Source organism: Haliotis asinina, chromosome 1, assembly GCF_037392515.1.
Source record: "Haliotis asinina isolate JCU_RB_2024 chromosome 1, JCU_Hal_asi_v2, whole genome shotgun sequence".
NCBI lineage: Eukaryota > Metazoa > Mollusca > Gastropoda > Lepetellida > Haliotidae > Haliotis > Haliotis asinina.
The window spans coordinates 53,781,761-53,806,645 of NC_090280.1; the positions used below are offsets into that span (position 1 = coordinate 53,781,761).

At 39.6% G+C, this 24,885-nt stretch overlaps 2 protein-coding genes across 2 annotated transcripts; one reads left to right on the forward strand and one right to left on the reverse strand.

The window, feature by feature from the left end:
- The first annotated feature begins 626 nt into the window (after nt 1–626).
- Nucleotides 627–9,589, forward strand: LOC137280883 (matrilin-2-like). Its single transcript, XM_067812076.1, has 8 exons — nt 627–659; nt 3,524–3,581; nt 3,753–3,941; nt 4,315–4,461; nt 4,728–4,841; nt 5,514–5,699; nt 7,762–7,905; nt 8,961–9,589. The coding sequence occupies exons 2-8, from the start codon at nt 3,527–3,529 to the stop codon at nt 9,518–9,520; spliced, it is 1,395 nt and encodes a 464-aa protein (XP_067668177.1). The 5' UTR covers nt 627–659; nt 3,524–3,526; the 3' UTR covers nt 9,521–9,589.
- A 3,841-nt stretch (nt 9,590–13,430) lies between these two features.
- LOC137258399 (sulfotransferase 1B1-like) lies at nt 13,431–24,885 on the reverse strand. Its single transcript, XM_067796072.1, has 7 exons — nt 24,818–24,885; nt 20,973–21,020; nt 16,896–17,068; nt 16,019–16,342; nt 15,578–15,681; nt 13,724–13,907; nt 13,431–13,543 (listed from the first exon to the last, which is right to left on the reverse strand). The coding sequence occupies exons 1-7, from the start codon at nt 24,883–24,885 to the stop codon at nt 13,431–13,433; spliced, it is 1,014 nt and encodes a 337-aa protein (XP_067652173.1).

The window sequence follows — 24,885 nt, forward strand, 5'->3', positions numbered from 1 at the left end:
CCCGTACTTTTGTCACACAAACTGTTATAGGTTTGTATTATTATCTGTTGCTACATTCCTTCTTTAATTCTTTAATTATAAATTGTCGATGTGACATTACATAATAACGCACTAACTTCACAGGGTGAAACATTCCGTAACCATTTTCTATCACTCACCTGAAGTGGTTGATGTCCAGAAAAAAAATAATTTGACTCATGCTCATCACTTCTGGATGCCTTTAATAAACACATGACATGTGAATCAGCTGTTTGGCAATGTTGTGTGACTAAATTAAGTATAAATCTTCAAAGTAAATATTTGCATTTTCAACCGATGACAGCAGAATTACAGACCACATATCAAGATTTTCAAGGATGCTGTCCGTAACATGAGAGCATTATTGCCGAGTTGGACTTTTGGATCAATAAACAATGGGGTCCAGATGACGATATTACCATTATAAATTTTGCACATTTAATAAGTGATTTGACAAGTATCACGAATATTGGTTTCTGAATTGCATCAACCAATAACAATGCAATCTCAATTTCCACATTTATTGCTGTTGCTGTAAAACTCCATCTCGATGTCAATATTTAACGAAAGGTATATAAGTAAACTCACGATAGAGGACGTGCAGCTTGGAGTTATCACAGCGGTTTCAAAGACAGAACGAGGTACGTTTTTTCGTTTATTATATCCCATAAATGTTTTGATGTTGGCTTTGTAATTATTTACCCCCAAAACAGCGTAAGCAGATGTATGAGCAGGATACTAACTTGCCATGTGACTTAATAATGTTTCAGTTCAGATTTTAAATAGGATAGTGAACAAGTCGCTGTGCCAGACTACATGTTCGAATGCAAGACTCGACCTTAATGCAACTGTAGGTGGAACTTCCCTTTTCCTTAAATCTAACAAAACACTAAATTAGAACACATTCTTGGGGTTGGGACCAAGTTATACTGACTGTTGTGAGCGTAACACGTTCATTGAGGAGACAGCAAAGCGATATCGATAGTTGCTGATATCAACTGTTTGTTCGAATCCAAGACACAAACGGGTTTGATGATAGCATAATTATCCAATTAACCCTTTCTTTGAATCATTGGCGGTTGTGGCTTTGGGCTTGCTTTCAGCTGAACGTTCACAAGTCGATATATACTCTTCCAAAAATGTAGGGGAACCTAAACTATTAAGTCTGGTAGAAAGAAAACCCATTGAACGTTTCAATGGCATTCATCTTGTGTATGCAGCACCATTTCATGTTATCATCACACACAAACACAATGCATGGGAAGCACCTGCACAACGTGGGAGCTTCCTACACGTGCATGGGGTGTCAGTCTGAATCTTCAGGCAGGTCGATAAATCACTGTAGACCACGTTTTCGATAATTTTCTTGCATCTGTGCATGGCCAGGGTTTTCAGGGTCAACTCACACACTAATGACTGAAAATTGTAAACCTGAAATGGTCATGTTATACTCCCGTCACCTTAAAGGGGGATAACTGAACGAACAGCTTTGCTTTGAATGGTATACATGTGGTGAAGCATTCTCAAAACATCCATTATTATGGTATCAACATTGATTCAATCCCATATATCTTCCAGTTTCGACAATCGTACATTGAAAGTACAATTCCCCTACTTTTGGCAGAGTATAGTTCCTTATGCTGACCGGTACAGTTAAACAGCAAATCAGAGCATCAATCAGTGTCACTGTAATTCCATCATGGAAATGGAAACAGCGCACACCAAGCCTAAGTGTAGTAAACACATGTACTGATATACTGGCTGAGATAAAGTTTCAACTCTAGCATATCAGAATGTCATAAAAAAGGAACCATGATAATTCCAGAGTGGCGATTCTGGAATGGTTTCCTTACACAATTACAGAACAATCTTTCAGTCAATTATGGGATACTTAACGAGTTTTACATTTCATACGAGTGAGTGAGTGTGGCTGTGGGGCGCTTGTAGAATCATAACAGCATAGCCACCACGGGGAAACGAGAAATAATCATCTGAAAGATGAAACAGCGCGTTTTACATCGAAAAATAACTACACGTGAAGCTGTACACTTCCGAAAGGTAGCTACTGTTTTGCAGACAATATAATTAGTCATAAATAATATATTAATATAATAATCATTATATCGTAATCAGCATATTCTTGTTCAAGTTCGCATATTGTTTTATGTCCAATGTACAGATTATGGTATCAGGTTATCGATGAAATGTTGCCTATGTGACGTTAAATATTAACTCACTGTTTCAGTTCGAGTTTAGTTTGTTTGTCACACAATAAATAGTAATGATTTTTGAAATCTTAAATATTACTGCACTACTCTCAGGTGCTCCCTCTATCTCTAGGGTTAGTTGTGAGTTACATTTAAACATGTCCATCCTTTGCCTTGTATCTTTGGATGAACAAAAGTGTTACTTTACGATGCGAACACATTCTATAGCGGTTCAAAAAATCGAGCGCCATGTCGCGTCAGTGTACCAATCGGTTTACTGTTCTAATCGGTTCACTGTGCCAACAGATGGTTAGTACAGGTGGAATTTAAAGCCCGCATGGTAAGTACTCTGAGTGTTGCTTCTAGAACATAATGATCGAGGACCTTTGGAGCAGTTGTAATATCTGGTTTCAACATCATGTAGTCTAAACAGGGAACATCAGACAACAAAGCCGCTTATATAACTAGCAATGTGAACCCCAGTAAATTACAATTAATCATATGCGATAATCTACTGGCACCTCTTTGGTAAAGTAAATCGTTTCTTCTAAATCAACATTTGCCCTTATTTAAAGTATGTGCATTTGAAATATAGGGAATAGTTCAAGTGAATAACAGAACCTCGTATTTTCGATCATTTTTCAAAACAAAACTCTGAATTCTTGAATTACACGTTTTGTGTATTCACCTCTGATTATAAGTAAATTGTTACCAACATAAGCATGTAGTGTTTTCGTAATTAATATGTCCAAAGGTAGGTGGTTTTCTTGATTTTAACTCCCATATCTGAGCGCTGATACAAAGAGTCTGCTAAATTGTGAAACCACATGCAGACAGAACGTCAGATGATTACAAGGAGAAACACGGGGACATACATGCAAGTAAAAGACAGGTGTCCACCTTGAGAAACGCAGGAACACACAGATCAAGAGAAAACAAACTTCATCAGACGTCATTTCTACACTGATACCTACCTGTTAAAATGACCACCATAACGTTTTAAAGGCTTTATTTATATCTTGAAAAGGGACAATTTTACGAATTTCGACAAGATTCAGATGAGGACCTTGAACACTTCCAGAAAGAGCATGAACATCTCTGTGAAGAAGACGCCGTTGTCTGCAGCTGCCGTGATGTAGCACATTGGGAAACAGTCATAAACGTATCATATATATAATTCAGAAAAGTAAAATAATAGAAACCGACAATTATTAATTATAAAACGCTAATATATTAAAATCTCAAGTAATGAATCATGTGTATTTTGAATCCAAATAAACGTGTCCTATCTGTTGCAGGAAATGATCGCAGTTGTCCTTCTAGCTATAGTGCCGGTGCTCGCTTTTGGCGCAAGTGGTAGGTTGTTCCTGGAATAGGATGTCCCTGAATAAATTGTCATTTGAGCTTCCCAAGCCAACTCACTTTTTAAAATGGCCTCCCTGTCTAGCTTGTGTTATGCAGCAGCTGAAACATTATGTTTTCACCGGTAAATGTGACCTTCAGCAGCAAACCCATTGTCCATTTCAGCACCCTGTAAATATACCAGAACGATTCATTCCCTCGAAAGACGCTGGCCCAAATTGATGAAGGGCACAGATTTAGATGACACTCAGCTTAGTTCTAGAAGCAAATACTTTGCAAGTGACAAAGGAACTCTTTTGGACTACCCACCCGGTGTTGGCAATTGTGGTGGACGATATCCGATCTGGAGGAAAGGTAACGAAAGACACTTTGCCATCCTTAAAACTAAATAATGGTCTAAATAATGGTATTTGTCAACAGTAACACAGGAATGACTACAGCTTAAACATGCAAGTTGTCACACACACGTTGTGTATACATAATTCATTGTCGTATACATAATTATTGATGTACCCTGTTTCAGTAAAATGTGATGGTGATTCTAACTGAATGTTTCAAAATGCAATATTTTATCAAGGTTTTTCAGTTTATCCATTTCGAATGAATTGTGAAAATATCAATGAAATGTTGATTTAGAAATGCAAGTTTTTATAGTCGCTGATAATCTGATCAAACACTGATTTCCTAGACTGCACATTCGTACATATTTGGATATTTTTGTTTTCAGAAAAGCAAGGCAACACTTCTGTAGTATGCATTCAAAACGAGACAAACACTTGTTTCAAGGAAATGGAGATAGAATCAAACGAGTGTTGGGGACATACAGAAGTATACAAGCTCAAAACGGATGTTGCGGGGAGTGCTTTCTGCTTCAGTAATTGTTTTTCTTAATCGTTGATGTACGGCATGGCATCAGAATTACATTTATCCACCTGGCCTCATGTACTAAGAAGATGTTATTCCTTCCGTACTGCATACACAACAAAGTTAACAGTTAACAGTGGTGGCGACAATTTTTCGTATCTGGGACAGGCGCATATCTTGCTGAAATACTCATGCACATACCACAGAAAGACTGGAAATCAACAATGTCGTTATTTAACAACGTATTGCATGTTATGATGTTATGTTATGTTTCAGCACCCAATCCTTGCAACATGAAACCCTGTCAAAATGGTGGCACCTGTACTAACAATGGCTTCAGCTTCACTTGTAATTGCACAAGCGGACATTTTGGACCCACGTGTCAAGGGGGTATGTGATGTTAACTAACAGTGCACTTGATGTAATCTGATATCATATGTGAGAGATATACATACACAAATGTTAGTTGTGTAGAGTCAATGGTAGGAGGGAATATGACTTTGGCGAAGAATCTTAAGGGAACTGACATTTTGTGTCTCTTATTTATTGGCGGTTAAAGCGACATAAAGCATTATTTCTGGTAGATTGGAGAATTGATAGATAATCGAATTTGAAAAATGAACACAAAATAGAATCTCGATTTGGATGCACAGTATTAATTACCTTTGAAACTCAGAAATTAAATCCCCAGGTAAAACTCGGTCAGGTATACGGTGCACGACTCACTGTCGCTCTCTTTCTAAGCCTCGCTTAAGTGTTTGTGGTGTTCCATTTCAAAATACCGATATATACTGAGGGAAACAAATAAGAGGGCACTTATTTATCGCAGTGCACCTATATCAGGTTTCAGATTTTCATCACCAGTGCAAGATAAAGCTTCAAAAGGATGTATTCACTTGCTTCATTCCCTCAGTGCCAAGGAATATTTCCAGCTCCAACAAGGATGTTATGCGAGAAACCGACAGCAGGTCGAACTAACAGTGCCAGTGGTATAAGTTGCAACAGGAGTCCATGTAACTGAATACCATTAATGTGATGCATAACTTTATCTTTCCATTTAAGATCCTTGCACCAACTCCACGCCTTTGCCATCTATGGAAACCCGACAACCTAACAAGCCGAATAATCAAGGGTATACTGACAACGGTCTAACAAGGGGATGGCATACGGTACCCGAAGGAATGACCATGCCCCGTCGTCCAGTAGATTACAATCAATGTGGTTCCGAATGGCCCGTTTGGAGCTTAGGTTTGTACAATCACTGCCACTCGATAAGCACATTAGATAACACAAGGAACATAACGCATAACGCTATGACACACAGTAAACTGCGTTTGTAACGAATATGCTTTTAACGAACTGACGGATGTAACAAAAGTTGTGTACTGTCCACTTTGTGTACATTTGATGTCAAATGCATATAATGAATTAACACAAGCCGTAGGATACAGTCTCTAAATTTTGCAAACTTACTGGAATTGTTTTAATGACAGAAATCTATGTAAAGTTAAGATAACTGCCCTAAGCAACATTTACTCAATTACTCACACTGACCGTTAAGTTAAAGGTCACATGCAACCAAAAAATCAAACATAATTAAAGCACATTTATCACTTATTCATGACATATAATATACATTTCTGCTTTTAGAAAAACAAATAAACAAAATTATAAGCGTACAATCGCGGTTCAAAAGTGCAATATTTTGTACTTGGGCTTACTTCCCCCGAAACGAAGCCATCGGGAGACCGAACCCAGTCATAGCGGGTGGCTATGCATTCAAGTGTAACGACGGCTTCCGATTGGCTGTTTCATTTGCTGATATGCTGAGGGTTCATTGTGTTTACAGAAAGATGATCTGTTTGATGGGCATTTTAGAAGTATAGCCAGTCACAAGAAAGTAAGATTCTTGATGGATAACAACTTCTTTTTGTGTACTTGATGCGTCGTTTCAGTATGGATTCATATACTGTTGTCAAACAAAATGATATACACGAAAAGAAGTCATTATCCACGAAGAATGTATATAGAGATGTTGGGTTTGGAAAATACTTGTTCTCTGAATTTGCGCTCGATCCAATAAAAAACCATGTCAGTAGAGATGGTAAACTACTGCGTGGCTGGAATCTGTCATTCGTCCAAGTACAAAGCAGGACTTGAAACTGACAAGAGTTTGCACCAGTTTCCGTCAGATCCAGTCATCCGAAAAAAATGAATGTAGTTTGTTTGCAACCCACAGACATAAAAACATGTCATGTGTATCACACGTGCCTAATTACATAATATGGCAGACACGGGACACGGGTGCACGAGTCATGAATCAACTTATTTTCTTTATGTCGTATAGTTTGATAGGTGCTAAGTTTAAATTGCACGTGGTCAATGATTGAAGCTGTGTATTGCATGTTGTCTTTAGCAGACAGGCAGACAGGCAGACAGACATACAGGTGTGAATAAATCAGACATTGAGCTTTCTCTGTGACAGAGACTGCTTACCACAATCAACAAGTTGTTTTACGTAACGAGTAGATTATTTACTTGTTTGTGTACACAACCAAGACTAGACTACTGCTCACGACCTCAGACGCTGAGCATGCATACTGTTTCATGCTCCGCGAACCTATTCACTGCGCATGCGTTATGGACGCAGCGCAGCACAGCAGTTGAAACCAGTTTTCCCCCCAGCGCTGGGGGGAATTTAGTGAATCGTTTGAACTCCGATTTCGCGGGCTTTTTTTTCATTTCGTTTTTTTCAACTTTATAGGTTGAATTGGCATTTTTTATGATTTGTTTCGGTAAGTGCATACCGAAAGGTACCAGAATCTGCAAAGTTGTGTTTTACGTTGCATGTGACCTTTAAGGTAAGCTAGAGCTACCGCTTTCCCAAAGTCAACTCCAAATGCCAGATTATGAAAGTTATCGGCATCTAAGAAATGCAACACTTTGCATGGTCTCTGTTATTTAGAATTTGCAGCTGTCTCGAAGTATAAGCTTGGTCCTTATATACCGTAATCAGTTATCATTTTGAAAATGTCGAACTCAGATAACTCGAAGTATTCTTTTAAGTACGACACAACGCTGTTCTACTGTCAGAGGATCCCGTTAATCGCCTTTTATGGCAAGCATGGGTTGCGAAAGGCCTATTCTACCCCAGACCAAAACGGGTTAGATATCACTATATGTATTGGTCAATTAAGTAGCTATCAACGACACAGCGTCTTCAGTTGAGAACAGTAGCGTCACCTCATTTTATGACAACTGTTTCATGATAAAATACAGATTCAGAGAACATACCTCATTGTGATTGCAGGGAAAGTGGGACAAATGGAAATCATATGCGAAGCCCTTGACTACACGACTTGTGACAGCCCTCAGATGTTAATGACGAGGACATGTGGAAACACAGTGGCGTACGGAATATTCTCTTCATTCTTCGATGGAACTTATTGTTTCGGTAACAGTCATGTCAGTATTACTTATTACAGGGTATTATATTGCGCAGATACCCATACGTCTAGTGACTGCTCAAGGCGCTGGTATGTGGATCATTGGGTGTCAGTCTCAACGTCACATCGTATTATCAATATCAACTCCCTGGGGAGTATACAACTCTTGCAGGAACTAGGCGTACCGAAGGGGTTTTTTTTGGGGGGGGAGTTTGTTTTTGGGGGGTTTTTTTGGTTGTCGTTGTTTTTGTGGCACTTTCATCCTGACGAGGTACCCAATTCACAGCTGGGTGGACTGGGACACATGTCATATGTTACATCATTGGTGTTTCAATGAAACGTTCCTTGAAAAAGGAGATGGCTAGAGTCCACCCATCCTCGATATCTCCAGAGTATACGTTCCGATAAGTCTCCACTATACCCTGGACGCATCTACGGCTCTGCCAGATGAATTTATTACCTCCCTTTGCTGGCTCCGCCTTCTCACACTAGCCAATCAGCTAGGCCGCCGTTGTAACAGACCTTGCCAGTGTCAACAAAGGTAGCGGTCGCAACTGCAAAGGTTTGCCCACAGTGCGTCCCAGATTTTAGGGAAATCATACAAACAAATGGTTTCTGTTGCCAAGTATAATCGGTTAGATAATTCAAAAAACGACAGTGAGTTGTGATTGGTTCGCTCAACTTCCCAGCGTAGACACCTGACTGGATCAAAAGACAGTCAAGGGAAGTAATAAATTTATCTGACAGAGCCGTAGATGACAGTCAAGGGAAGTAATAAATTTATCTGACAGAGCCGTAGATGCGCCCAGGGTATAGTGGAGACTTATCGGAACGTATACCTTGGAGATATCGAGGATGGAGTCCGCCAGGACCCCGTTTCACAAAGCCATCTTGGTGCACAACGACCCTAAGTCTTTGTTAAAATATAGGAGGCGCGACAGTCCTAGCGCTACGACAGCTTTGGGAAACGGGAGCTTTCAAAGGTACTTAACGTCGCGGAATGACCTGAAGACCAAAAGAGTGAGTCTTCTTATATTAATCACAGGTAAACCCTTGGTTGCAGAATGTACCCCTGGTCCTATTGACCTCCTGATCATTGAGGATGTTTCTACGTCAGTAGTGGAGAAGGATTACGAGGAGATGAAAACTTTCGTCCAAAATTTCGTAGATGGCATTGATATAAGTAGAGAGCGAAACCGTGTTGCTTTCATGACGTTTTCGTCATCGGCAAAGGTTGGGTTCTATTTGAATACACATGAAAACAAAACCAGCGTCCAGACAGCCATCAGCTCCCAGAGAGCGACAGGTGGTGGCACATTTCTGGGTGATGCCATCAAATTGGCTACTTCAGAAATCTTTACTGAGACCAACGGCGATCGCAGTGATGCTAAGAATCTTGTAGTGATCTTCACCGACGGCAAAACCAGTAAAGGAACAGATGTCTCTAACAACATTGCTGACTTGCACGCCAAGGCCGAGGTGTATATGGTGATGGTGACGTCTGAAACGGACAAGGCAATCCTCGATGAAGTGGCATCCCCTCCAGCCGATGAGCACATTGCAGCCATGAAGACTGAGGGGGCTCTTGGTTCCCTTATGGAAGCATTGTTGCCAGCATGTTGAACTTCTGCTCAAAGATCTGTAATCCTTGGCATCGTCTGTACCTCATGGAAGTAAATCTTTAAAAAGTTTTGTGTGTGGTTTTTATGCGTGTTCCTTTATGCATATGTATGTGGGCTTGCATGTATTCCGTGGCCTGGTATATGTTGACGCGAAGATCTACTTGTAAAATATACCGTAGTTGTATGAGCTCATGCAAGACTTCGTATTACGTTTTGTACGGATGTTGTTGAACAGTAATGTAATACAACATTCAAATACTGACCTTCCCATTCAAACAGTGACGTTGTTTTATGCTACTGAATGTGAAGTGTATAACACATAAGGACAGGACAGATACTGGATATGATAATGTTGACGAGAAACTTCATTTTTTCCACATTGTGCAAACTAGTCACACGGACAGAGCGGGAAATCTCGCATTAAATAAGTACAGGTTAATCACCATTACAAGGTATTCATCTAAATATATCTACCATAGTGAAGATGATTAAACGACTTACACAGCATACATGTACTGATTAAATACGCGTGTGATGTATTAGGCATGATGAAGATTATCAAAATAAGCACTATGCTATGTTTTAATAGAAATAATTACCCTAGGTCAGTTTATCAGTTATGCTGATAAAACATTTCCAAGGACAATGGACATAAATGTTTCCAGAGGTATAACAAACGGTTAAGAACGCCAAGGTAATTGCCAATCATTCAAATGTATTTGCATCAGCAAAATTTATGATGGCCCTTGTAAGAGCAATTCGAAAACAATTTGATTCTATTGATCATGATGGGAAGCCAGTCTACAGCTCTGCAAAGAAACGTGATGCCATTTCGGCGTGAGTGAGTTAGTGAGTTTAGTTTTACGCCGAACTCAGCAATATTCGGCGTAAAGTACCATGTGTTTAAACATTGCAATCAGTATTTATTTCGTAATATGTTGAAAATCCTTCTTGATTAAATGAATTAACAATGCAAATTCATATTTATCGTCTACATGGATAGTTTATATTCATGATTGTAATGCTAGAATTTTAACTATATTAACACAAGTGTTTGCCACTAATGTGGCAATGTCCCCAGCCGCTAAGGAGGAATGGAGTATTTATAACATATTCACTACTTTTTACTCTTTTGATCACACACAACATGTGTGAAATGACTAGTGCCCCGGATAATCAACCATCCATTGTAGGTTGTCGACAAAATGAAGGCCACTGGTTGCAATGTTTCATGAGTTGACATAAGTTCGATAAGTGGACAAAGTGTCGCAGTCACATTGAAAATAGGATCAAGGTGACTCAAATCGACTGGTGTCTGCCTAATTCCGATAAAGGTAGGCTGTCACCAAATGTTAAGACATTGGGTACAACTGTTCATCAGATATCGCGTTAACAAGAGTTTGAAAAGTGGTCAATATCTAAAAATAAGGTCAAGTTCACTCACATCGACCGGTGTCACCGCAATCCCCTAGTGTAGGCTGTCACTAAATTGTCACTGTCACTAAAGACATTGGGTACAACACTTCATGAGATATCACTTTAACAAGAAACGGGATGTACGGACGGACAGGCGTTGCTGAATACATAGTCCACGGTTCCCGTTGCCACTGCATTAAATATATCAAACCATGAGAATTTGAAGGAAACACTATTTCAAACGAAAGGAAATGCTGGATATCTATGTAACAGTATCCCGATGTACCTTTCACTGCAGGACCAACGTTGAGAACAGTCAAAGTCAGTTAGAGGAAAAAACAACATGAACAAAACGCTAATTAGTGTTCCTGGTATTGCCTTTCGTCTGTCGAGTTAGCGTTTTTGTCAGATATTTATTGACAATTTCAATACAAGTTTTGGTTGATGTAAGATACATTACACAAATACACATGAAGGATTCAAACAACATGTCTGAAACTGACTTAGCTCACAGAAAGATGCACACCCGTCGCACACACCCCTTCGATGATACACCCATGATACGTGCATGTTTAAATGAGATTTTTACCTTTTTTATATCGTTTACGTGGCTTCCTAGGAACCCCTTTACATTTTCATATAAACTGTCCCTGGTTCATGTTACTATCGACCCTTGAAGGTCCCGGGCTAGATTAGGCCTTCAGCAACCCATGTTTGCAATAAAAGGCGATTATATTTGTCTTAAGAGGCGACTAACGGGATCGGGTGGTCAGACTCGCTGACTTGGTTGACACATGTCATCCGTTCCCAATTGCACAGATGGATGCTCTTGTTGATGGTCACTGGATTATCTGGTCCAGACTCGATTATTTACAGACCGTCGCCATATAGCTGGAATATTGCTGAGTGTGGCGTACAACTAAACTCAATCAGTCACTCAGTCCATTCAGTCAGACTAAATCTGTAATCCATGACTAGCTATCTGACAGGCTCTAAACACCATACCAAATACAATATAAAACCATGGCCAACACTCCCACTGAATATAGTAACCCTGTCCAGCACTCCCACTGAATATAGAAACCACGCCCAACACTCACACTGAATATAGAACCCGTGCACAACAATCCCACTGAATATACCTACCGTGCTCAACACTCAGTATAGAAACCGCGCTCAACGCTCCCACTGAACGTAAAACCAAGGCCAACACCCACCATAGCATTTCTTACTAACACCTTTCTGAAACCGTCAAGTTTACTTTCTACCTTTTACAGTCTACTTTCAAAAGGGGAGGTTTTGAAACCCTTCTCAGGTGTGTCTGACTCGGCTGCACGTTGTCTTAATAACTTTTTAAATTGTCTTTCAGACAATCCCACAGCACATGCACATACAAATTTACCCTGGCCATATTTAAGGTGACCCCTTTCACTTACGCCTAAAAACAAAATTGTCTTACCTCACACATGAGTGTCACTTTCTGATTGGCTAAGCGCTATTCTATTATTTTCAATGTACCCCGCTTACAGGCGATGTATTATTTTCAATATACACCGCTGGGAATTCCGAACTCTTCTGGTGCTTCATGGTAGTATTTCTTTATCTTGAATAACGTTGAATCACGCGTCAAGCATGGAAATTACCGATGTTTTGCGATTGAAAATCAATGGAAGAGAGATAACTCTAAACCTGTTTACCTTGTGTCGTCTGCAAAATGGCGATTCACCTCGCAGTTAAAAGAAGTGATTCAAACAGTTCTAAATTAAAATTCAGGTGTTCGGTAAGCTAAATACGTTGTTCAATGGTCGCTAGGGGGACATGGGCTCATGTACCCTCGAGGTTTGTTTATGTTCCCCTTGCCCAGCGTTCCCCTTGCCTGGCGGCAAACTCTCAAAATATTGGACTTGGTGTCAGGTGAATTTCTTTGTCCCGTGTACCCTGTCAATAAATAGATTGGCTATACTCAATTTAACACTACAATTGTACGTGCTTCCCGCCCTTAAGGAGGTTCCTCCGATGGTACTACAGTTGTTTTACCCTTGGAAATTGTCGGAAAGTCAAACCAAAATAATAATAGTTTGCAGATAACATTATCAGTTTGGAGACAAACGTTTTGAATTTTTTTCCAGAGTTGGTCTGATGTTACTACTTTCTGCGTTAAAGTATATGTTTGATCGTGAACTCATTTGGAGTTTGATTAAACCACATCGGTGCTCTTTTGACCCAAAGAGACTGCACAAATATTGGTATACAGACATATCGGTATTTTGTTACCGTTGGTGCTAATAAGCTCCCCACAGGTTATCCCGAGACAGAACACTGTTTGGGAGTGTTAATGTAGTACGACAGACCATCCGTATTACCGTATTACCGTATTTATTGTACATAAATGACAAATGGCATCTCTTCGCTTAGTATCAGCTTGTAAACTAGCACGTGACATCATGTAATATTCTGAATACAATCCTAAAAGAAATCTATATGGATTCATTAATCTATGGTGAATATGTGAATGTGACCCCAGAGTCCTTCATTTTGTCATTCCATATCCGGTCGAACTTTTCACTTTCAGCCACAGTGAACCAGTTTTTCCAGTCTCCCACTTCCCCTGTAACAGAGTAAGTGAGGGAGTGAATGAATGTTGCTTGAAGTACTTGGGAAACATACCATGATATGCAATGTCCATGAGGGTTCTTTCGTGATCACAGACCAATGTAGTCAAGAAAGAAATTTAACTGTTGTTTTTCTTTTTCCAAAAAAAATACCTTGCAAGAGAAAATGAACATACCTTTTCTATAATAGCCAGCCGACCCCTCTTTCCAAAACTTTTTCTTAATGAATTGCTCTTTCAGGTCCTTATCTACTTGTTTCATCTTCTTAAAGGAACATGAATGTGCAATGTCTTCACAGAACTGGTCTGTAACTGCCAGGTCCAGAAATCCAGCGATGTCTTTCACAGTTTTGAGAGGGTCCTGGAACCAGAGCATGACAGCGTTTGTGAAGTATTTTATATACATCATAGATTGCATGTCATGTTAGTACTGAAAGGAACACCAAAGTGACGCTGATGGGTTGAACCCTAGCTAAACCACGGATCATATGAAAGCCGAACATGCCACGCGAACGCATAATCGTCTGAGCCTTGCATGTTAAAGGAGCTAGATGACGTCACAACTACAAGACTGCAGTGCAGGGGCCTGTTTCACAAAACTCTCGCAAGCCTTAGATCTCGTACCTTTTCTCGTAGCTCTTGTACCTGGCATACTGTAACATAGGAGGTGCAGATGCTACGAGAAAAGGTATGGGATCTTAGGCTAGCGAGAGTTTTGTGAAACGGTCCCCGGTCTAATGGCAGCACCTTGTTCAACTGTTTACATTTTTCACTGAAAGCCAATGAAGAGTGTTTTTCATAATACATAGAATCTCACCATCGTGTCTTCTGATATATGATATATCAACTCTGTTTGATGAAGTACACATATCCTCGGCAAGTTATCCTTATATATCAGCTGGTGGTGATATATTTCATATCAAATTTCATCGTGAGTGTGTTTTTTGTAATTTGTATTATCTTTGATTAAGTGATAGTCATCATTGGGTCACTACGTTTAAAGTTTTGAGTGTGCATTATGAGTCACTTTTATTATCATATATGTTCCATGGCAACAGTATTTTAGCGACAAGCCTTTTAAGATGCTAGAAATCTGCAGTGTGATTGATTGTGACTTGCTCATTGTTTGCTCAATATGTGACTGAATATTTTACTTGCCTGATATATTTTGCTGGTTCAAAGGGAGTTTCTTATACCTGTTGTCACGGCAATTATTTAACCATAACAGATTCTGTATATAACCTTTGTTGTGCTTTAGATTATTGCATTAGCCCTGTCCCTTCTACCAGTGTCAGTCATTTTGCTCCTGGTTCAGACGGTTGAACTACATTTCATTTACTACCATATGGTATATAAAATCTTTGTCCAAAGGGAGCCAATCATCCAAACTGAGAGCGCTGCGTGCATTTCACCCGCATAATATAAGCTGTATGCTTTTCTTGAGGGTAATGCGATCTAAGGTACGCCTTTTCTTTGGCAGTATCACCCCTCGCCTATCGGTTCGGGTGACACTGCTGCGAAAAAGCTTACATCAGGCCGTTTTAACCGACGTATTACAACGAACTTACCACCATGTTATATGTACAAAATATACCTTTATTGTATGTTGAAGTTCGCTATCGACTCTATTCCATATGAGCAAAATGGCGTCTGACACTCAACTGGATTCTGTAATTTTTTTTCTTCTCTATTTGTTGTTAATTACCGTGGCAGCGGGTAGTATTTGTCCTGGGAGAGGTAACTTGGTAAAGCGACATTGACAAATGAAGTGTTTCTCACGCCCTTTGATTTAAAATAATGTGAACATTTATTTTAAACGTATTCCAAGTGTCCAAGGCGGGTTATGATATGATCAGCAGCTATGTGATTAGAGGAATCAGTAGTCTAATTTCTGGGCCCTCACCACAAACTCTACTGTGCGGTGTTGGATTCGAAGTCCTCGTCATACACTGCTGAAACGGCGAACAGCTGCATCACATGTCTGACTGCGTTCTCACATCACTCACTCTGAATGGCAATATCACAACTTACACGTTTCATGTCCTCGTAGAACAACTTCAGTACAGGTTGTCCTGGTGATCTGGCCAATTCTGCTTTCCATGTCAGGAGATAGTCGGAGTAGGATCCGAAATACGCTGCAAATTTGGTAAGAGGAAATTTTGAGAAAAGTAGAATTTACATGTCCTCGAAATGGGACATTTTTCTCAAAAGGAACTGTATTTTATTCAAACAAAACGTTCTACTGATAAGAACGTTCAAACGCCATGGTCTTCGGGAAGGTTCTTCCTGCGTATACTGCAAAGTATCCGCTTTCCTGATTGGGACTCATTTAGGTACAAACTGTTGTGACGTTTCTTAAGTTACCTTTCAGATATCATACATGTTAATTAAGTTCTAGGTCTTCTATTCTCATTCCATCAAACCCTGACAAACGGAACTTTGGAATCTGGATAATATGGACTTTGTACACACTTTGGCCCGACAAATATATTTCTGTGAACTCTGCCAGATCTCCTTCAAAGCCGACGGGTGCAATGGTATCTCTGAATTGACTGAACATGGACACACAGGCATCTTTAGGATTGCGCATGATCTGGATGCACTTGATCTTCTTCTCCACGACCTGTTTAGGGAGCATGCGCAGATATAGATGTGTGTTCAGGGTTCGAGGTGCTGACAGTGCATCTGCTCCTTCTTTGTAAATAAGTTCGAGCTCCTGAGTATCCTTAACTTGCTTCCTGTATTCAATGACCCCACTTCGGAGCATTTCAACAACTTCCCACACCCAGTGAGTGCCTGCAACAGATACAAATACTGAAGTTAGTCTGTCATATGGGCCCAGAATATACCCAATAGAGGTCCTGCAAGTCAAGAACATGGAAAACCTATAGAATGGTGTAGTTTATGGAGTGAGTGAGTCTAGTTTTACGCCGCACTCAGCAATATTCCAGCTATATGGCGGTAGCCTTTAAATAATCGAGTCTTGACCAGACAAATACAGTGATGCATGAGCAACTGCGCAGTTGGGAACCGATCCTATGTGTCAACCAAATTAGCATGCCTGACCACCCAATCCCATTAGTCGCCTCTTAAGACAAGTATAGGCGCCTTTTATGGCAAGCATGGTTTGCTGAAGGCCTATTCTACCCCGCACGTTCAGGGGACGGCAAGTGAAGAATAAGAAAAAGTGTAGACTAGAGCAGATTAAGGGAGATGTAAGAAGTGGTTGGTCTCGGTTCCATTACATTTTATGGAGAGAATTTAGATGTTGTTTGCACTCATTTCAGAGACACTATGGTGTCTCCAGGAAGAGAAGCCTACGGATTGCGTGTCATTACTATGTACTCACCACACTTTGGATACGCGCAGATAATAACGTCATCGTCATTAAGTTCAATGTCTCTAATACTCTCAAGCGTCTTTTCAGCAGTTTCGCCTGTCATCAAAAACGGCGGCATGTAGAGACCGTCAAACACCATGCACTGGAAGCCATGGCCTTTGGAGTTTCTCAGATCATGCACACTGGAATACATGAAATCATCTTCATCATGTCGCACAGTAAACGTCGTTATTGACGTTCAAAATTCTAAAGCAACCATTTGCTAAATAAAAACAAGTGAAATGTTTCCCGTGCACCTGCGCGTCACTTTTATTTGTACGGGAACAATGTTTTATTGCCGTTTTTTTTTTAAAAAATAATTTTGACTTGGCCTCGTCCCAATCATCCGTTTGTCCACTATAAGAATGAGTGTCTGTAAGAACGAGTGCGACTGAATCTGCAACTCATTAACATGAGTTAACCTCCTGAGCTGTATTTGTGAGAGATAGAAATGAAATTGTGTATCTCCTTCGTCACTTTTTTCTATCTTTTTTTTAAAAGGTCCTAATTTTTTAGCCTCAGAAAGATGAGTATATGAGTAATATGCTCATTCAGTTTAAAAGGAAATCCTAGTCTTGAATACACAATGTCGCTTTAAAAATAGTTCATATAATCAAGTATCAGTGAATTATTGAATTTAAACGAACTTGAAGTGGTGATAAATTGGGGGGGGGGGGTGTTTTGTTAATTGATATAAGTCTATGATTGGACGTTTAAATAAGAGACTGAGATTGTCTCTATTTGAAAATCATTGTTTAGAGGATACGTAAATCCTAAACGTTCAAAGTCTAGTTAATCTCTCCACTTTTGTTAATCGTAGTATATATGTCATTTCAGTGTATGCCTACATTTGCCTAACTCACGAACAGCTGAAGGGATGGTGGATGTCTATCTAGGGTTCATGCAGGAAGCAAAGTAATGTACGCCCATATGGTCCCAGGTTTGGTGATCTAGCTTCAGTTGCTTGTGCTCTATAGCCTGTTTTTATATTGTCATGTATGGTTAAAATGCTTTAAATTCAATTACTAGTTTAAAAATGTGTGATAGTCTAGTTTTTTTGTGAATTAGTGATTATGAACAATCAGTAGATTATTTCTAATAGTATCTTTCCATTTTCTTGGTATATTTGAAAGAACCTGGTAGTAATCAAGAACTGTCTAGTTGTTTTACTGTCCTTCGATGACAGGTGTTTGTAATTTACATTTGATCATCATAAATCTATACCTTGATTTAGTCACGATACGGCTGAAATATTGCCGATGTGACTGAAACTTTTAACTCACTCATTCACTCACTAGGAAATCGTTAAATTTAAAATATATTGCGTAATGACATGTCTTAGTAAAGTAAAGATTATACTACTTTGGGGGTTGGTCCCATCCAGGATTCGAACTCATGCTTCCTGAATTGGCCACCAAATTGCGTCGTTTCCCAGAAACAGAATTGTTTGGTGTAAGGGGAATATAGTTGTGAATAATCATATGAATGACACCAGGTGTTTGTGCCAGTTGTCTACCTAACAACTAATCGTTTATAGACCGATAATGCACAACAGTTCCCCCGCCATGCAAAAGCGATCTGTAATCAAACAGATTATCCAGAGATCGACGAAACAGAAAATCCAGCTGTGAATTTTTGTTTCAGAGATTCTACCTCTTACAAGTAAAGAATAACCTTTAGATATAAATTTGTTTGATAAATGGTGCAATTATTTAAACAACATATATTACACTTACCAACCAGGTTTAGCATGGATGTCAATGGGATAGATTAAACTTAAGTTGTACTAAAGCTGCTTAATCATGTGTCATTCGATAACTAATCAGTGGGAAGATGAAAGACTACATGTAGCTGAAGATGATGTCCAAGATGTCTGCAAAATATCAAAATAAAAATAAAATGGCTTCTACTCATTTAATGAAAATTAAGATGTGTCCTCCTCGCTCAGTTGGTCCTTACGGATTTTGAAGAAATGACCCGTGGAACCTTTCTTGGACACCCATAAGAAAGCACATACCATCACAGGTCTACTACACACGGGGAATAACAACCTGTGAAAACCTGCTCAGAACTGGCTTTCAGGAGCCCATGCTTGTCGTAAGAGACGACTAACTGGTCAGGATTGTTGACTTGTTTGACACATGTCATCTTTTCTCAGCTGATCCGTGGATTGGCAGGGTCAAAGGAGCCAATAACAGTGTTCTTTTATTCCAACACACCACTTCGACCCTGACTTCAGTCAGACAGGTGGTATAATGCGACCGGTTCTAACAATCCCAAACCCATCGAAACACTGCAAAAACAGCCTATTGTTAGGTGTGACCTGTTATTCTGCCATGGAATGGTTTGACCTACGTATTTCCGTGATAGTAGTTAATAATAGTAATTTATGTAATGAAGGCTGTGTCGAGGATGCGTTTTAATGTTCTTCTCATTTGTAAACATTACCAATATCTTAGAACCAGATACCTCCCTATGATCTCAGCTGTGTACAAAGATGAACTACAAATGAAAACCCTGTTTAATTCAAAAAATATAATTTAATAAAATCCGTTTCAATATTCCTTATGATGATTTTCTTAAATTAGACAGTAATATATGTGTATATATTTATATATCCACGTGACTGTGCAATGTGAAAATATAAAACTGAAATACTGAATAAACTTGTCTTGCTAAGAACCGTCTAAAAGCTGACAGGTGTGACGCCATTTCCAATTTTAATGTAAGCACACCTACTCTTTAAAATACACATATTTTACTGACGTGTGTTTTATATAAATAAGGATGAGTTTCCCTTTGCTTTTCGAAATGTTAAATATTGTTTGTTGATGATTGGGCAGTGTCATTGAGTTTGAATACTCTTATAATAGCAGTTAATATAAAAGGACGGTTCCCTGAAACATGGAGGAAAACAGAATATAACTGTATTTTCGGGACAAAGATGTACTTAATGTTTTATTATAATATTTTCATCACATCTGGTGTGTTGATATCAACCATGTCACTGGTCAACAGGACGTAGAGCTGTATTCGTGCGCAGCGAAGCGGTAAAAGAAATATCAGACGCATTTTCAATCCAAATTGATTGTGTCTAATTTTATTGATTGTCAAATCCAATTTGCGTATTTCACGTTGTCATGGTAGCATTACAAAGATAATTATGTTCAGTAAGATAAGGTGATGCACAATTAACTACATATATTACTCGAAGGGCATGCGAATTCAGTGTAATGAAACCCCCATATCAGATTCTGTACAACGTGTAAAGCCCATTTCGTGTCCCCTGACGTAATATTGCAGGACTATTGCAAACATCGCCGTAAACCCAAGCTAACTGAACCAGTGTAATGAAACATAATGCTACGGAAAATATTTCCTCCGCTCTTAATAGTATCGGAACGAATCAAAGAGACGGGAGAAAAAAGAATTCAAATTTCAATGAAAATTCTGTCAATCAGTTAAGTTATTTCGTAATTCAGGTCACATCCCTAAGGAAAACGTGAATCAAAGATACACGTATTTATAATAAGTAACCGCTTTTGTCTTATATTATGCCCACGATTCATACTGAGATTTTCTCTTCCATTTCTAAACAATATTCTACAGATTCTACAGATTTACACACAATCTCCGCTTGTATTTGAAACATCTAGCTGCCCCTGCAAGCCCAAATGCATGAAAAAACACAAGTTCACGAATAAAGAATATGAAGAGGGCAGGGCTCAAAATGCACCCTTGCATTACCCTACTACATGCTCTTAAAATGACGTTTTTGAGCATAGAGCCTCTACACATGCTTTTCCAGATCCATACATATTTAATAACAGAGTGTACATTGTTTTAAAAGATTACATGTAACAGCTTTGTCCTGTCTACATGATCAAACGTTCTTATTAAGTTCACTAATAGTAAGACCATAATGCATGTAGTGTCAAGATTGGTCATCTCCATATTCATGGTTTAAATCTTCATGCATATCTTCCTCTTCCGATTTGCTATAAGCCCAAATATTGTAATACTGGATTAATTAACTTAGAAACTTACATGGGAAGTTGGCCAGTGAGCTGGTCTGTGGTCATGGCTGTGGTGTGTCTATGTAGAGTTGTGACAAGACTTTATGGGAAGTATCCCTATAAAATCGGCTAAACAACTGGGCCTCAATCTACAAAGCACCGATTGATGTTTTCATTATTCATTCTAATCTAGCCGAGTGGGGTGAAGTCATCCATAGTCTTTGAAAGCCCGGCATCGTCTCGCCCCAGTGCACATGCAATTGTGATGGTGTATTATTGAAGGAAGAGGTCCGTAGATAATAACAGTAATAGAAAGGTCAAAACAAGTTCAAAGCCACCAATACTTTGGCTGTGTCAGTCGTCACCTATTCCATTTGTGTCATTCACCACGTCTGTCCAGAGTCGGTGATGAAGCTTGTGGAGAAGCTTTCTGGGAAGAAATTTCATCGTGTGTAGATGCAGTGTGTAGAACACAACAGAAATGCAACCGACTCCTTCGACTGGATGAAGCTGGCTCGGCTTAAAAGTGAAGGGCTTTCTTTTTGCTGTTGCGGACCAGTCACTTCCTGCGTGCAATCGCCTAAATGTGATTCTTAAACAAACTATCAATATTAAATGTCGTCTTTGCAATGAATGTACAAAGGCTGTCTAACACCTGGTCAGCACAAACAGCATATCTTATACGACATGATGACATGGGTTGTTGCTTTCATTACCGTCTCCTCCATGCCTGTGGCTTTCACTATGAGGTCCATCCATGGTACGGCCCTGACCATGTCCAGGACATCATAGGCCCATATGCAGCCTCATAAGAATTCCTGCTAACAAGTCTGATCTTGTCCTTTTTATAAAGCCAATGAATTTAATTATGTTATTGAATGTTCTGTCCCTTTTTGCCAGCAAAGTGGTTCAGAAAAAGCATGCTAAATATCCGGACCTCGCGCATGAAATTTTTCCGAGGCATTGCATGTACACTGTCGTCAGATTCCCCGTTGTTCTCGGTGCCATTGGCTTGGTACCACGTGATCTCAGGAGAGTGCACGGGTCCTCACCGGGAGCTATCCCCTTCTGACACTCAAAAGAAGTGGGTTAGACTAGGCACTGTTTCCTGGTAGAAGTCTCCTGACAGTACCAGGACCACCCGAACCCCCTCAGCTGCATACTATCTTTAATCACCAACTGATTGCTCGCGGCTCTTAATCAGAATATGATTAAAATTAACCCGAATAATACATGCTGCCGGTTAGGTTTTAGTCAGATGACTTTATCCAACCAGTTACCCATTTTCTGTTGGGTGAACAGACTCAATTTTGAATAATTGACTTGACCAAAGTGATACCACAGTGTGTGAAGTCCACTGCTTATGTTCCCCGACTTGGATGGTAGAGTCTCAGAGACAAAATGAGAATTGTATGTTAAACAATATGCCTTGGTTGACCGTGTGCAATGTATAACGGAGCATTACCAGAGGTTACCACACGTTAACAAGCCACTAACGTTAAAGACAGGTAACCAACTGCGAGTTGAGATCATACGTTTTATAGACTGTCAATCGATCACAAGTAAAGTGGTCACTAACGTTAAGGGCAGGAAACCCATCGCGAGCTGAAGTCATCTTTAAGTTTGTTTATGGTTGTTATATACATTGTAACTGAGTTTTAATACACTTACAAAAACAGCTAACATGATAGGGAGGTTCACTAAGACATGCGAAGAGAAACGTAGTTATAGCGGTTATAACGTCAGCCGTGTTGGTGTTCAGACGGAAACAGCGCTGCAGTTTTGCATACGTGGGCAGTGAAGCGGGCATAAAATCATATGCATTTTTTCCCTAATTTCATTACCTGTCCAATTATATGACACATAGTCTTAGTAGAATATTCTGAAAGAAGGATATGCTTTTAGAATTAGGTTTCCGAAAACTCTTAAGGCCATTTCACGGAATTAGTGGCTAGATTTGTTCAGTAATGTTTTTGAAGTCGACTCACCTTCTTGGCCTTAGTTTTACTCTGAATCAAAAGTATTTCAGCTATACAGCAGCTGTCTGTAAATAATAGAGTCTGGACCACATAGTCCAGTGCTCATCACCATGAGCATCGATCTACGCAACTGGGAACAGATGGCATGTGTTACCCAAGTCCGCGAGCCTGGCCACCCGATCCTGTTGATTCCTGAAGACCCATATTCTAACCCGGATCTTCACAGGTAGACTCTGGATGACTTTAAGCAGGCGTTACACAGGGAGTGGCAGAATATTCCACAACAGGAACTTAACGGTTCATTTAGTTCACTTCACTGATTCACTGTCCAAAACTGACTTGAACCTTTATGCTAACATTTTGCTGAATCATTTCAGCAAATTTTGCATGACTGCTTCAGGGGTACATGCATTTGATGATTTATAAGTCTATACTGCATTTTGTTAAGCGTGTGTACATAAACTTCACCTTTCTATTGCATCATTCCATGACTGGCAATTTCAATACATGTAAATGAAAATGCAAGTGACACTAAACATTTCTGTTGCTTTACTTTTTGCGAGGAGTGTATGTGAGAATGAAACTTGGCGTTGCGTCTGTCTTTGAATGTATGTGTGCCAATGTATTAATATAATGCGGATAGCTAGGAGTCAAGGTCGCCCGGTCCCTCACTCCCTGACTTTGCATACTGCAACGGACGAACCGAGTGGATCTCCAGAGCTACCAGAGCCCTGACAGTGTGAAACAACCAAAATATAATTTTAAGTAACTGTGGTATGGTTTACTAACGCGCAAATGCCATTTGCTACAGAAGCAGATGTTAAGAAATATGCTTGTTGTTAACACCGAAACAACATTGCTACAGTTATATGATGACTATAAAATGTAAGTCACTCACTCACAATCCCAGTTATATAACTGGTGCAGATTAATGTACCATCAGATAATCATCAGAATCCATCGATGGTATGTATCAACCAGGGTAGCGAGCCTGGCGACCTGATCACGACAGTCACCTCTTACAAACACGGGTTGCTGAAGATTAGTTCAAACCCGAGTTAATCAGTGCATGTCACTGGCATTGCTTAAACCATTTGAATATGTATGGTTTCTCTAGGTATAAATGAATAGTGAACTCCTCGCTCTACCTGAGATTATGTAGTCATCTTGCTTATTTATTTATTTATTTATTTATTTATTTATTTATTTATTTATTTATTTATTTATTGATTTATTGATTTATTGATTTTTTATTTATTTTTTATTTATTTATTGTGAAGTTGCAGGTTGTGAAAGTAATATGACTGAAATATTGCCAATATGAGTATAAATCAAAAATCGATTATACATCTACCGTGTATGATTAAGTTGCAGAGCCTTTATAACTCTGAGTTGATGTGATTTTGACTTATTTACATGACAGGCTGTGTAGCATGTATAATAGCTTGTACATGTATTAAACGCATGTCCGTGATCTAATTCGAAAGAAGTGGAACACCCAAGCAGGTATCAATAAATTACATGCAATAAACCAATTACCGGTTACACTCAACTGGGTTGTCAGGGGGACCAAACTGCCCCCTACACTTAGAAGGATCATTGTTCGGATCCAAAAGTGATAACTGTTCCATTAAAAATGGTGGGTTGTCGCAATGGTGAGCGAATCACAAATGCAACTGTGGCAACGCATGGTTTAGACAAGACCACTTGTGCTCCATTCTGCACGTTGTCGACTGCAGCGATTTTGACTTCTACAGCAGTACAATTAATGCAAACTATGCATGGCTTTTATGGTCAACCCTCATTCTGCAAAGCGACAACGCTAGGCCTCGTATGGCCAGGATTTCTTAGGAAGCAGGGTGCAGAGGGGCTGGAGTGGCCAGTGTGTTCGCCAGACCTTAACCCAATGTCTGGGATGAACTCTGACGATATGAGTAGACACGTCACCAGGATCTCCCAGGACAT

Coding starts and splice junctions, on each gene's coding strand:
- LOC137280883 (XM_067812076.1), top strand. CDS start 3,527: ATGATCGCAGTTGTCCTTCTAGCTATAGTGCCGGTGCTCGCTTTTGGC. Junction 5,700..7,761: donor ATGGCCCGTTTGGAGCTTAG/GTTTGTACAATC, acceptor TTGTGATTGCAG/GGAAAGTGGGACAAATGGAA. Junction 7,906..8,960: donor CGATGGAACTTATTGTTTCG/GTAACAGTCATG, acceptor CCTTGGTTGCAG/AATGTACCCCTGGTCCTATT.
- LOC137258399 (XM_067796072.1), bottom strand. CDS start 24,885: ATGTCCTGGGAGATCCTGGTGACGTGTCTACTCATATCGTCAGAGTTC. Junction 15,682..16,018: donor AATATATTTGTCGGGCCAAA/GTGTGTACAAAG, acceptor CCAAATTTGCAG/CGTATTTCGGATCCTACTCC. Junction 13,544..13,723: donor GGCTGGCTATTATAGAAAAG/GTATGTTCATTT, acceptor ACTCTGTTACAG/GGGAAGTGGGAGACTGGAAA.